Here is a 12295-nt window from a genome sequence, read left to right on the forward strand (position 1 = left end):
TGGCCTAAATATCTGAGGGAACGGACTGTAACCCGTGAAAGTTCACACTGAAACAAATCTGTTAGTTTTTAATGGTGCCACAAGGTTTTTATTTTGCTTCTTTTGTCTTTGCCAAAACAGACTGATCTCTCTGGAAAGGTGTAGAAGATAAAAGTCCACTCTCTCTGAATTTTTCAAGGACTGCTGGCCCTTTTGCATGGTAACCCTTGGGCTAGCTGTCACCCTCAAGCATTCCCCTGCTTCAGGGAGTATGTTTTCTTATAACCATGGTCGCCTTCTGCTGGGGTTGTGTTGTTTCTTTCTCCTCCCTTCCTCTGTCAGACTCATTGCTATCACCTGTTTGCTTTGTGTGCAGTGAACACACTGGCAAAAGCAGACTTTGGAAGCAAGTACTTACAAATACTTAGTTGTTAACAAATTCCTTACTTCAATAACAAAGGTAAGCCACATTACTCTCATAACATACATCCGGGGACAACATCACTCCTTTTGCAATGTAACTGGAATTTGTTAGTTACATTTGTAGTCATGAGTAGACATGTCTTTATTTAATGGTGGAAGAAGAATATCACCTGTTTCGAAGGTGGCTCTGTTGTGGATGGTGAGGTAACAATGAGGTGGTTGAGAGGAGAGTATGTTTTAAACCCTTGGCCTGTGGCATATAGCACACAGGCTTTTCAAAAAAGTAACTGCTTCAGTTATTTTAAAAAAATAAGAAAGCAAATAGTTATTTCTTAAACTTGTAAATATTATGGTAACTATTTTGAGGCTTAGAACTAGAACTACAATTGCTTTTAAAACTAACTTTCCCATTTCTCAACCTTGCTTCTTATTCTTTCTTTGTTCATCTTGGAAGTACTGTTCTGCAATTAGTAAAAGTATCAAACTATTTTTGCCTAATAACAGGCAACATGAAGAACACTTGAAGCAGGTAGCATAGTATCCTCCATAGTACATGTTGAAGAATGTTAAGTACACTAAAACAGGTGTGAAGTTGCCTGCTCTTCTCTGCACTCACAAAGGCTCCTCCTTACTCCATTGCTAGCTGGGCATAACTGTGGCTATACAGATTTGGATGAAGGAGCTCTAATGCATCCAAACCAATCTCCGGGTTTCTTCATCCAAAAGTTCTCCTTCCTCTAATTCTTTTCCAATTTATTTTCCCTTGAGTGTACTTGTCATTTCTCATTACATGGCCCAAGTGTTCTAGTTTCCTGTACTTTATATTTTATGATTTCTTTATCTTTAGTCATGCACTTTAATACTTCTGCATTGGTCACCCTCTCGATCCAATAAATTCTTAGCTTCCTGAGATAAATCTACATTTTTAAAGGTTCTACCATTTTTACCGTCGCCTGTGTTAAAGTCCATGATTCTATGCTTTGCAATGGAACTAAGGGCATGTAACACAATGACATGTGCATTCTCAATGTCAATTTTAAATTGCTGTGACTTATTGCATTCTTCATCTCAAGGAAGCTTCTTTGAGCCATCTCTGTTCTGACTTTGTGGTTTTGGGCAAGTTGCACGGTCCCAGGGTGCCCCCCAAGATGGGAATGGTAAATCACTTTTGAGTATTCTCTACCTGGAAAACCCTGAAAAGAGTCACCAAAAGTCAGAATTGATTTGATGGGGAAGCCACAACTGTGATACAAGGACATCTGCAAGCGGGATCTGAAGGACTTAGGAATGGACCTCAACAGATGGGAAACCCTGACATTTGAGTATTCAGCCTGGAGGCAGGCGGTGCATCACGACCTCTCCCAATTTGAAGAGACCCTTGTCCAGCAGGCCGAGGCAAGGAGGCAGTCCTGAAAGCAGCAAAATCAGGGAGCTGGACAGGGGACAGATTCCATTTGTCTTCAGTGTGGAAGGGATTGTCACTCTCGAATTGGCCTTCTCAGCCACACTAGATGCTGTTCCAAGTCCTCCATACACAGCACATTACCATAGTCTTTCGAGACTGAAGGATACCTATTATTAAACCACTTCCAGCAGTATTTTGTTAGGTGTGTAATGGAATACTGAAATGCTGCTTATGCATAGTGGTTCCTGAGTCAACACAAGGACATGTGATATCCACATGATTTGCTTGTTGAAATGTGCACAACGACATTTGCAGGATCTCAAAAGTGACTGTTAAGGCTTTTTTACAGAGTTCAGTAAGTCCAGGAGGAGGCCTGGGAAATGTGGGCTGTGGGATCTTTCTCTCTCTTCTTATCACTGTTGAGAAAACAAATAAAACCAAAGACTTTGCAATCCTTATACTCTTTTACAATAAAACCTGGAATGATTATTAGCCTACCGAGAAGGGTTGGGCGGCTTGAAAGCTTGCTAGGACCAAGAAAATAAATCTCAAGAATCTGGAGCCTTAGAGTCTGGATGTATAACTTTCCCAAGCTCTCCCGAAGTTATATGATATCTATATAGTTCCCAAGGTCAGAAGTCTACAAATAATAAACTCAACACAACTAGTTGTAGGGATAATCTATGTATCAGGTGTAAAAGCCAGAACTCTGCAGACTCACATGCGAGTTGTGTGACCAACAGGCAGAACACAAGAACTCGCAGTTCAGAGAATTCTATGTAAAGAGGGGCCAGCTTGGCTCTCGAAAAGCTAGAACCACACGTGGGGGGGGGGGGCTTCAGTACAGATCATAATGGTACCAAATAGTAGACCAACAAGCAACAATTAACTTGCGAGGGAGTGTGGTCTTCACTCTCAGAATGAAGTGGGGAAGAAGGGCGCCGTGTACCCCTCTTGGATTAATTGGATGAAAGGTTCACTGTAAGTGCACCTTAAAAGTCTATGAATCGCTGCAAATGTCTCTTATGGGAACCTGCCAGATCTTTTCTTTCTTTGGCCCCAGTGTTTCTTATTCTGGGGGACTGCAGTTTTCGAGGGCACGGAAGGGTTTTATTTTCAAGTCAGTTGCTACCTGACTCTTGTTAACTAGCAATCCCAGGGCTTGAACATGGGACCTTCTGCATACAAAGCATGTGTTGTGCTAGCGAACTATGGACTCCCAACGCACTGCTGGAAGGGCAAAGCCTGTCCTTAATCATTAGGCAGAGTGAGGCTGTTGTCACAAATGGCAGGTGATAGAAGATGGTGGTAGCAGCTTCCCAGCCATTCGTCGGCCTTGCAGAACTGTGTGGGTGCATCTTACCTGCCCTGTCATGAACCCCTTAAAATGGGTTGTTGCCCCTCAAGTATGCCATTGCCATTGTTGAAATGAGATTTTTGTCTGGCTTGAGCAGGGATTCTACAGGTTGCATTTCTGTTACATTTTATGTATATAAAATACTTGTCTCCCTACACAGACACTGGAATGACTCGTCTGTTCCCATGATAGCCAGGTTTAGTTAGCATACCTTTTATCGCCCTCACTGACACCTGCTCACTCAGCTCCTGTAAACTCAAGACTGTGGCTTCCTTTAGAGAGTCACCCCATCTCATATTTGGTCTTCCTCTTCTCCTGCTGCCTTCAAACTTTCCCAGCATTATTTTCTTATTTTCAGAGAAATCTGCCTTCTCATGGTGTGCCCAAAGTAGGACCAGCCCCAGTTTCAAAATTTTTGCCTCCAGAGATAGTTCAGGCTTGATTTGACCTAAGAGCCACTTGTTCGTCTTTCTGATTGTCAAGGGTTAAGCTCTCCTGCGGCACATTTCAATTTTTTTTTGTTCCTGTTAGCTTTCTTAACTGTCCAGTTTTCACTGGGATTACAGACAGTGAGTAAGGAGAACTTTAACACACATCTAGACCAGTTATCATTATATATACTTGGGTTTTGGACATCTGGGCAGACCTTGCGGGGGGGGGATTCAAACCACAGCTCCCATTTTTCCCTAGCCACCAAAGCCAGTAACCATAATGGCCGAGGGATTCTGGGAGATATCGTCTCCAAAAATAAGGTTTCCAAGCACCCCTTCCAGGGCCAATAATGCTATGACAATACTTGTGCCTCCTTACTTCTGTAAAGCTGATGGTGTTTTCTTTCTGATACAAGTAAGACTACACATGTAGACATGGAGGTATTCATATATGAATATACAAATACTTCCATCTCTACTACCAAACATTAAAGGTCTTTGTCTTAATTCTGCAGTGGTTTTGACACGTATCAATGGAAAGCAAATGTTGCTTTCGTGTATTGGAGTAGCAACCAGGACGGATAAGAGGCACTGGAAGTCTTAAAAGGGCTATTATCTCCCAAGTGCACCTGTGGGTGGAATGTGTATTTTAAAAGTACAGTTTGCTTTTCTCTAGAGGCAAGTTGGCTAGAGCCCAGTTGATAAGTACCGAGAACTGACTGATTCTGAAGCCCAGGGCAGCAGTGTGACCCCTTCCTCAACCTTAGCCATCGGAATTAAGAGAACAACCAGCTGCCAGGGAATTGTAGCTCAACACCACCTGGCAGGTCACATCTCCCTCCCCAAACACACACACCTGTGCTGGAAGGCTATATAAAGCAGCCTCCAAAATTCGATACACTCCAGATGTGCTGTACTGGATAGAGTGGAGGGTTATGGGAGGACACATTTAGCTGATCTGGAAAGAACGAGCAAGAGAAATCTGGCAAAGAATTAGCCTTTAAATTAAGTTTTGGCAATTATATTACAAGTCTCATCCAGCACTAGCCTACGTACATAGACATTGACAAGGGTTGATGAGCATCTTAACGCAACAGAGGGACGGAGGGAGGGAACCAACCACAAGTTGCCCCTCCCAGTTTCGAACAGTCAAGTCTTCTCATTGCAAATCTTCACCATGGCCCTATATATGAAACAGCCCTGTGCACCAAACCAAAGAGAAAATAAAGACCAGTTCAAATGGGTGAACCCTTGTTTATTGGAAACATGCCAACAGAGATGGCAGGTACAAACCCTCCCCTTGATTGGGGGGGCACGGCAAACAGTGATGGACGTGGGTCTGTTTCTGCAGGTTCACAGGGGGAGAGCTCTCGGGAACTGGGGAACACAATCAGCTGCTGCTCTCTCCCAGGGTGTGCTTGTCAAAGAGATACTCCCCGAGGCCTCCCTGGGCTGCCCCGAGACGCCGGAGGTTGGTGACGTAATCGCCCAGGAGTTTGATGGATTTCACTTGCTCGTCAAGATAGTGAGACTCCAAGAAATCACAGAGCTGTCCAGAAAACACAAGACAGGATAGGTGTCGGTTACAAAGCTCCATGCCTAGTTTGATGTTTCCCGAACCAGAAGCAAATCCACCCGTCCTCGAGAGTATTTACTGTGCTCAGTCCGGGCCAGCAGTAATCTTCTAACATGACTGCTATGAAAGCCTTTGTAGGTTGTTTCGCACCAGGATCACTAGACAGGGATGCTCTTTCCTTTGCATCCTGCCTTGCTTCCTCTAACACAATCCCAGGGTGAGAAGCACAATTTCTCCATAATCTCCTCCCCAAGAATGTGGATGCTACTGTCTTGTTTGGAGAGGACACAGCACAGCTCATTTTCTGGGCCGCAAGAAGACAAGTGTGAGACCGTTCAGGTCTTAAGAAGGTATCTATGCTACACAGTTGGGGCAGTCTGCGACCTCATGGCACTGTCCTCTGGAATCCTGGAAGTTGTAGCTGAATGAGGTACTTAATAGTAATCTGCTAGTGTTGTCCCAAAGGACAGCATTATGGTTTTCAAGCAGAGAACTCTTTGTGCGAAACTAGAAACTCCAGGATTCATAAGAGGTAGATATCAAACTTCCTTAACTATGAGAGAGAGAGCACCAATGGGGAACTTAACAGCCCACAGCAGTCCCCGCCTATTTTCTAAAGCCCTCTGCAAGCGAGAACCTTTGGAAGAAGCGATCTGTTCCTCTTCTGTGAACAAACTGTGGAAGGAAGACCAGCAAAATGGGCTGCTGGAGACAAGCGTTTTCTCTGCTAGCAGGGACTCCACCACCAAGGTGAGGACAGCCCTGGATGGATGGGTGGGAGGATACAGTGCCCCCAAACTAGTCTGAAGAAATGGGGTGGGGAGGGAGCCAGTGCTCCCCAATATTCTTAGACTAGACCTCCTAGCTCAGCCAGCTGTGCCCAATGGAATTCGAAGTTCAGCAACATGTGGAAGGCTGCCGATTTTAGAAAAGAGCATCTCAAAACTCACAGCTGACAAACACTGACTGCAGAAAGGCTGGGGCCATTCATTGTACAACAGCACTACATCACTGGTTCTTTTGCAAACTGGGAGTTCTGTGTTATCTCTGCAGCCAGCAAGCTCTCTAGAAAGAACCCTCACAAAGACGCCCTACCAGCACCTATGATACTCACATGTGGGTCTCCTTGATCACTTGCAAGCCGGTGGAGATCCAGGTGTGCCTTATTCACGCTCTTTTCCAGCTGAAGGGCTGCCTCCATAGCATCCAGAGTTGTACCCCAAGCATCCTTCTCTGGCTTCTGCAGAGATAAGGATTAAGATGAGCAGCCTACTTCACTAAGGCGAGAAAAATAATAAGAATCTATCCTTTCCTATTAGCCTCACTCCCCAACAGAGAACGGTGAACCCTGCAGATTTGGTAGGAGTTCCTGTAGACCTCAACATGGAGGACTCAACCAAGACTCACCAATCCGTTCCTACTACAAAATTAAACTCCTCAGAAGCCTTTGCCAAGCTGGAGGCTTGAACAAAGGGTAGAACTATAGGATCCATGCTAGCTGGGGAGACTGTGAATTGTAGTCCAACATACCCAGAAAGGTTGAAGAAGGCTATTTTACTAAACTCTACCAACAAACTGCCCTCAAATGCATACCTTGATGTCCTGCAGCAACACACGGCCACCACGTTGACTCTGGAACTTCAGCAGTTTCTCAGCATGTTCCCGCTCTTCGTGTGACTGTGACCGGAAGAACTTGGCAACGTGGTGAAGGGCAACGTCATCCCTGTCAAAGTAGGAAGACTGCAAAAGAGAACAGAAATACACTTCTATGGCTTTGATGGCTACAGGATAAGTTACAGGAAACATGGCCAGATGGTACATCAAGTTCTAAGAATAGATCCTTGGGTGATTTGCATTAGATCAGAAAGGAATTCTGACTTTTAACTATTTATCAGTCTCAACGATTAAAAAGTATCCCTACTTCTAAGAACACTTGAGGAGTAAAATCAGGAATATGGTGTGTGTGTTTTTTAAATTATATAGCTTTCTGAGCTAGGTTCTGTTAATAATCACAAATTTCTGACCTGAGCACATGTTTCTTCAATCCTCATGTATATCCAATAAACCTAAGCTACTGCTTTGCATCTGGAACCTGTTTGATAGACCTCAAATTTCTAATAAAGCACAACAAAAATCCTATAACCTTTTAAAATTAAACTAATATTAGCTAGTTTATTTTATTTCCAAGCCTCCATTCTCCCAGTGTAGGGATCCAATTGACAAATTATTCAAAACAAGCACAACCAAAAAGCACAACGGACAAAATAAGACATAAGACATAAGACATAAGACATAAGAAATTTATTTGTCATTGCGCTCACAAGTGGGTGCAACGAAATGAGGTGCTCTTCCCCAAGGTAAAACTGGACAACACTACAAAAAAAAAGTTAAAATATACACAACTTTCACCATCCAAATATAGATACCCCGTTTTCTCTCAGCAATTAAAAAGTCCACCAAAAACTTATGGCCCCGCATTTAAACTCAATACTGCACTTGGGTAAAAACTGTTCTTGAATCTGCTTGTCCTTGCTTTCAATACCCTGAATCTCCTTCCTGATGGTAATAGTTTAAAGAGCTGATATCCCGGATGAGAGGAGTCTTTCAGTATGTTAGATATCTTCCTCTTACATCTGTTCTTATACAATTCTTCCAAAGAGGGGAGTGAACAGCCTGTTCCATAAATCATGTCTGTGTAAAGGTATGAAGTATTATTATTATTATTTATTGAATTTATACCCTGCACCATCTGGCAACCAGGCCACTCTGGGTGGCTAGTACAAGCAGGAGATTTTTAGAAATTAAAGAGTTCCTACCTCTGTCCCAGAGCTCACACAACTTGCATGCAATGAGACTGACTGCATACAGATGAGCCACAGGACAGAAACTGGAACTCTTTAATTATTGAACATCCTCCTCTGCTGGTGACATCATCACTGGAATAAGATTTTGGCCAGTAAATTATAACAAATAATTAAACTTATAACAATATAACAAAGTTGATGGGGAAATAAGGTTATTCAGATAGCGTGACCTGAGCTTTATAGGCCAAAACCAGCACTTGGAACTGGGCCTGGAAATGGACAACAGTAAGTCAAACTGTTATAATAGAGGAATTAATGTTTCCTGTAACCAGTGTGGTCAGCAGTCTAGCTGCAGCATTTGGGACCAGCTGAAGTTTCCACTCTTCAAGGCAGTCCTAGTTAGAGCATGTTGCAATCATCCAAGCAGAATAAAACTGGGGCATGCATCACCATAACCAGATTAGACTTCTTTGTGAATGAGCACAGCTGGTACACTAGACTTAACTGTGCAAACACACCTCTTAGTAACTGTGCAAACACACCTCTTAGTAATGAATTAAATCCAGGACACCCAAGCTACAAACCTGAGCTTCCAGATGTGTAACTTCAGCTATTACAAACTGAATTCCTGTCTGCTGGTCTGTCTTTTTACTGACCAGGAACATATCTGTTTTATCTAGATTAAGAAAGAAGAGGTGGTGATGCATGAAAAACAGCTATTGAGCAATGTCTCAGAAGTTTACAAGTTCTCATGGGGTGGGTGGAATGGAAACAGCTTTTCCCCCGTTTTGTGTTTTCAAAAGAAATGATCCACAGTCTATTGTTCCATTATGCCTAGAGCTGTTATGTGAACACAGACAAATATTCAGGAGAGCTGCTGTGCTGTTTTTGTGGCAATAAGCTAACAAGGTGTCTCGTGTCTCTTTAAAGACTAGTATGTTTTATTTGGCATACGTTTTTTGATTTGTTTTTTAAACTACAGGCCATTTCTTTAGATACAACTGATGATGTGGTTTACAGCCCACAAAGCCTTGCACCAAACAAAACACATTAGTATGCTGCGACTCTATGCGTTTTTGCCTAAAAATAAGTCCCGGAACAGAAAAAAGACAGGTTTCTAGTAGAGAATCTCTTTGTCCGTCATTGTCTGGAAGGTACACAGCAGATATGCATTACAATGGCAGGGGACAGAGGAAGTCAAGAACATTTGAGGGTCAGTGGAAGAGAGTCTTGAGTCCCAGACTAGACTAATGTAGAGCTCCTGAGCAATTGAATTGCACAAGATGGAGGACGGTCAGATTATGGGATGTTTTAGCACTCAGTATTTCTACAACACCTTTCTCTGAACTTCTACTTTCTGGCCATTTTTGAACCACCACTCCTATCAGCCAGCTCGGAAATGTTGGACATTACAGTATGTAGACTGTCTGGAGGACACTAGACTGAGAAAGAAGGAAACAGAACCAAAAGTGAAGAGTGGTACGCAGGCAGAAGATAATAAAATAAAGTGCCCCAGGTTTGGGGGGGAACGGAAGAATGTGGTTGTGTAACATGCACACTGCATGTCTGCCACAAAGACACAGAGAAATGGAAGAAGCAGATATACGGAAACATTAAATTTGTAATTACTTTTAAATAAAAGAAATCAAGGAAATCACTTGCACACCTTTCGTACTTGAAGTTGGGCATGTAAGGGTGGAGAAAATATGGGATTCTAGACAGAGGAGGGAAATGAGGTGGAGCAGAAGACCTGCCAAGGGCTCGCTTGTTGAACCACCCTCTCTAGGTTTATCTCTGCTGTCCACACTTGTGGTTCCACCCATATGTTTGAAACCACAAGCAAGTGGGAAAAGCTGGTGGGGTGGTGGAGGAGGAGAGAGAATGGAGAATAACAGAACAAAGGTATTCGTTAAAGGCAGAAAGGGTAAACGGAGGAGGAGGAGGTTATGAAATAGCTCTCACCCCTTAAAAGCAATTTTCTGCCTGGAAAAGGGCTGGGGATTGTCTTTTTGCTGAGTTACTGCCTAAAGGAAGACCAAAAAAGGGGCTAGCTTTGGAAAAGGAGAAGCGAAAGAAATACAGAGGTAGCTAGAGCTGTAGGGAGTCAAAACAGCTGTTGGTTTGCTGCCGTTTTTCTTCCTCGAGAGGAAAGGTGAGCTATGCAAGGAAGGACTCCTGGAAAGGAAGACTTCGATCTTATCACGGGGTAAAGAGCTCCTCAACTGAGATCCTACGCCAGATCTCTCGGGTTGCTTTCTAGCCACATTCCCCTTGGCAAAGAACAGGGACAGGCGGATTAGGGGAAGGCTCTAACCCCACTCGATCCAGCGCCTTTGAAAGGAATTGACTTGGAATTCCCATCATCCCCAGACAGAACTTGGGATCCATCCCGTTTTGGGGGGGGGGAATCTACCTCAAGGCACACGCACCCCCTCCTGCATTGCTACCCACCATGGACAGATACACGTAGCTGGCATACAGCTCCATGTTGACCATGCGGTTGACGGCCGCTTCGCAGTCGCGGTGGTAGTTCTGGCGGATCTGAGACTCCATGGCTCCGGAGCAGAAGACGATTCGGATCAAGGCGAGCCGACGAAGGTCTGGCGGATCTTGGCGGTAGTTCGGATGAACGGCGGGCAACCCGGTCGGTCGGTCGGTCTGTTGCTCCCTGGGAACTCAAGTTAAGAAGACAGGAGGAAGAAGCAGAAGGGGATGCGGGGGGAGAGAAAAAAAATCAAAGAAAAAACGGCGTGGAACCGGTTCCGTCCAAACACTGTTGAAGCAAGAACCCAGCTCTGCAGGACAAAGGGATTCGCGTCCCTTTTATAAGGCGGCCAGGCGAGCGAGAGGGACGTGCGCAGCCACCAATGACCGCCCGTTGCCACACGCTCCGTCTGAATGTGTACTAAAGGCGGAGTCCGGGCAAAAGGGGACCCAGGAGTCCTAGCGCCGCCCGGCCGGGCCTCGCCTCGTCTGAATCATGTGACGGCAGGCTTAGTGGCCACTTTCCCTCCCGGAACAGTCGCATCGGGGGGCTAGTCTGAGCACGTTGGAGGGAAACGTGTGAGTTAACATACAAACGTAGCTCGCTCTCTTTTTCACTCTCAGTCTCTCGCCATCTCACACACACAGAAGCACAAACTTCTTTTTTGCGTCGAGCAAACTTAAAAACAATAGCTTTGCAGCATCTTAAGGACTAGCGTCTTTCTTGGTTCTGCAGCCTGCTGCCACTGATCGTGGAATCCTAGAGCTGGGAGGGACACCCAAGAGTCTCCATCCAACCATCCGACCAAGCACGAAGTCTACAACTAAAGTTATCCCTGCTAGATAACCATCCAAAGTCAATACGTCGGACCTCGAATGAAGAAAAGTTAGTTCTTTCCTCCACTGGGGAAGAGGGTTTTTTTTTTACTCTGTTATTCCTAAAGTTTAGTCTCAATCGCCTTCCTTATGGAGTGAAACCACTGCTCTGAATCCTATTCTCCGGAGAAGTAATAAAACTGGCTCTACCTCCCCCAGATCCCTTCAAAGATCTGAAGCTGGCTGTTATATCACCTTTCCCACCTTCTCTTGCCCACGCTAAATTCCCCTAAAACAACGGTTTAATTTCCAGACGGTTGACCGGTTACCCAACTCCTTCAAACATGTTCCAGCTTAAAAGTGTGGCGCCCAGAACTGGACACAATATTTCCCAAATGGTGAACTGTGTTTTTTAAATTGTTGTTTACAGCGAAGAGGGTATTGTCCTATTTTTCTCAGGCAGTGGTTTGAAGAAGCTGAATGTGCTTGTTTTATTTGCACACGGTGCTGCACCAGGCTAACAAAAGTCTGGCTCACACAGTCAAGAGATGGAGCAGGAAGTAAATGGTGCTCTGCTCCTTCCCTTAAGGTGCACAGTAAGACACAGTAGAGTCCATCAGGGCAGGACTTGGGTGTGTGTGGAATTTTGAAGGTTCCACTCAGAATAAGCAGAAAGGACCCCCAAATGCAGCCAGGTTAGTTTATCCCATCTTAAAAGTAAGTGGCAGAGTACAGGTTACTGTCTAAAGTTACCTTACCACCCACAAAAAAAGCTGTTTTAAGTCCAGACTCTCAAATTACTTAACTGCTTTTCTTGTGTGGAATATATGACATGGATTTACTCTTTGGTTGTTTTGCTGCCATCCGCAGGTCCTGAAGAGGCAGGAGAGAAGGGAGAGTTTTATCTGATGCAGTTTCTCCCCCCAGGGCACCAAAATAAGAGAAAAAACTAATTCATAAAAGTAACAGGAGCTTTCAGATTGAGCCTGAAGCCAGGAAAAAATAAAATAAAATAAAAAG

General features: G+C 44.3%; 1 protein-coding gene across 1 annotated transcript; it reads right to left on the reverse strand.

Annotated features, from left to right (window-relative positions):
* Window positions 1-4835: 4835 nt before the first annotated feature.
* LOC110078509 (ferritin heavy chain A) lies at window positions 4836-10898 on the reverse strand. The gene is made up of 4 exons (XM_073004556.2): window positions 10427-10898; window positions 6765-6911; window positions 6286-6411; window positions 4836-5144 (listed from the first exon to the last, which is right to left on the reverse strand). The coding sequence occupies exons 1-4, from the start codon at window positions 10526-10528 to the stop codon at window positions 4986-4988; spliced, it is 534 nt and encodes a 177-aa protein (XP_072860657.1). The 5' UTR covers window positions 10529-10898; the 3' UTR covers window positions 4836-4985.
* Between the last annotated feature and the right edge of the window lie 1397 nt (window positions 10899-12295).

Source organism: Pogona vitticeps, chromosome 6 (genome assembly GCF_051106095.1).
Source record: "Pogona vitticeps strain Pit_001003342236 chromosome 6, PviZW2.1, whole genome shotgun sequence".
In the NCBI taxonomy this organism is placed as follows: Eukaryota; Metazoa; Chordata; class Lepidosauria; order Squamata; family Agamidae; genus Pogona; species Pogona vitticeps.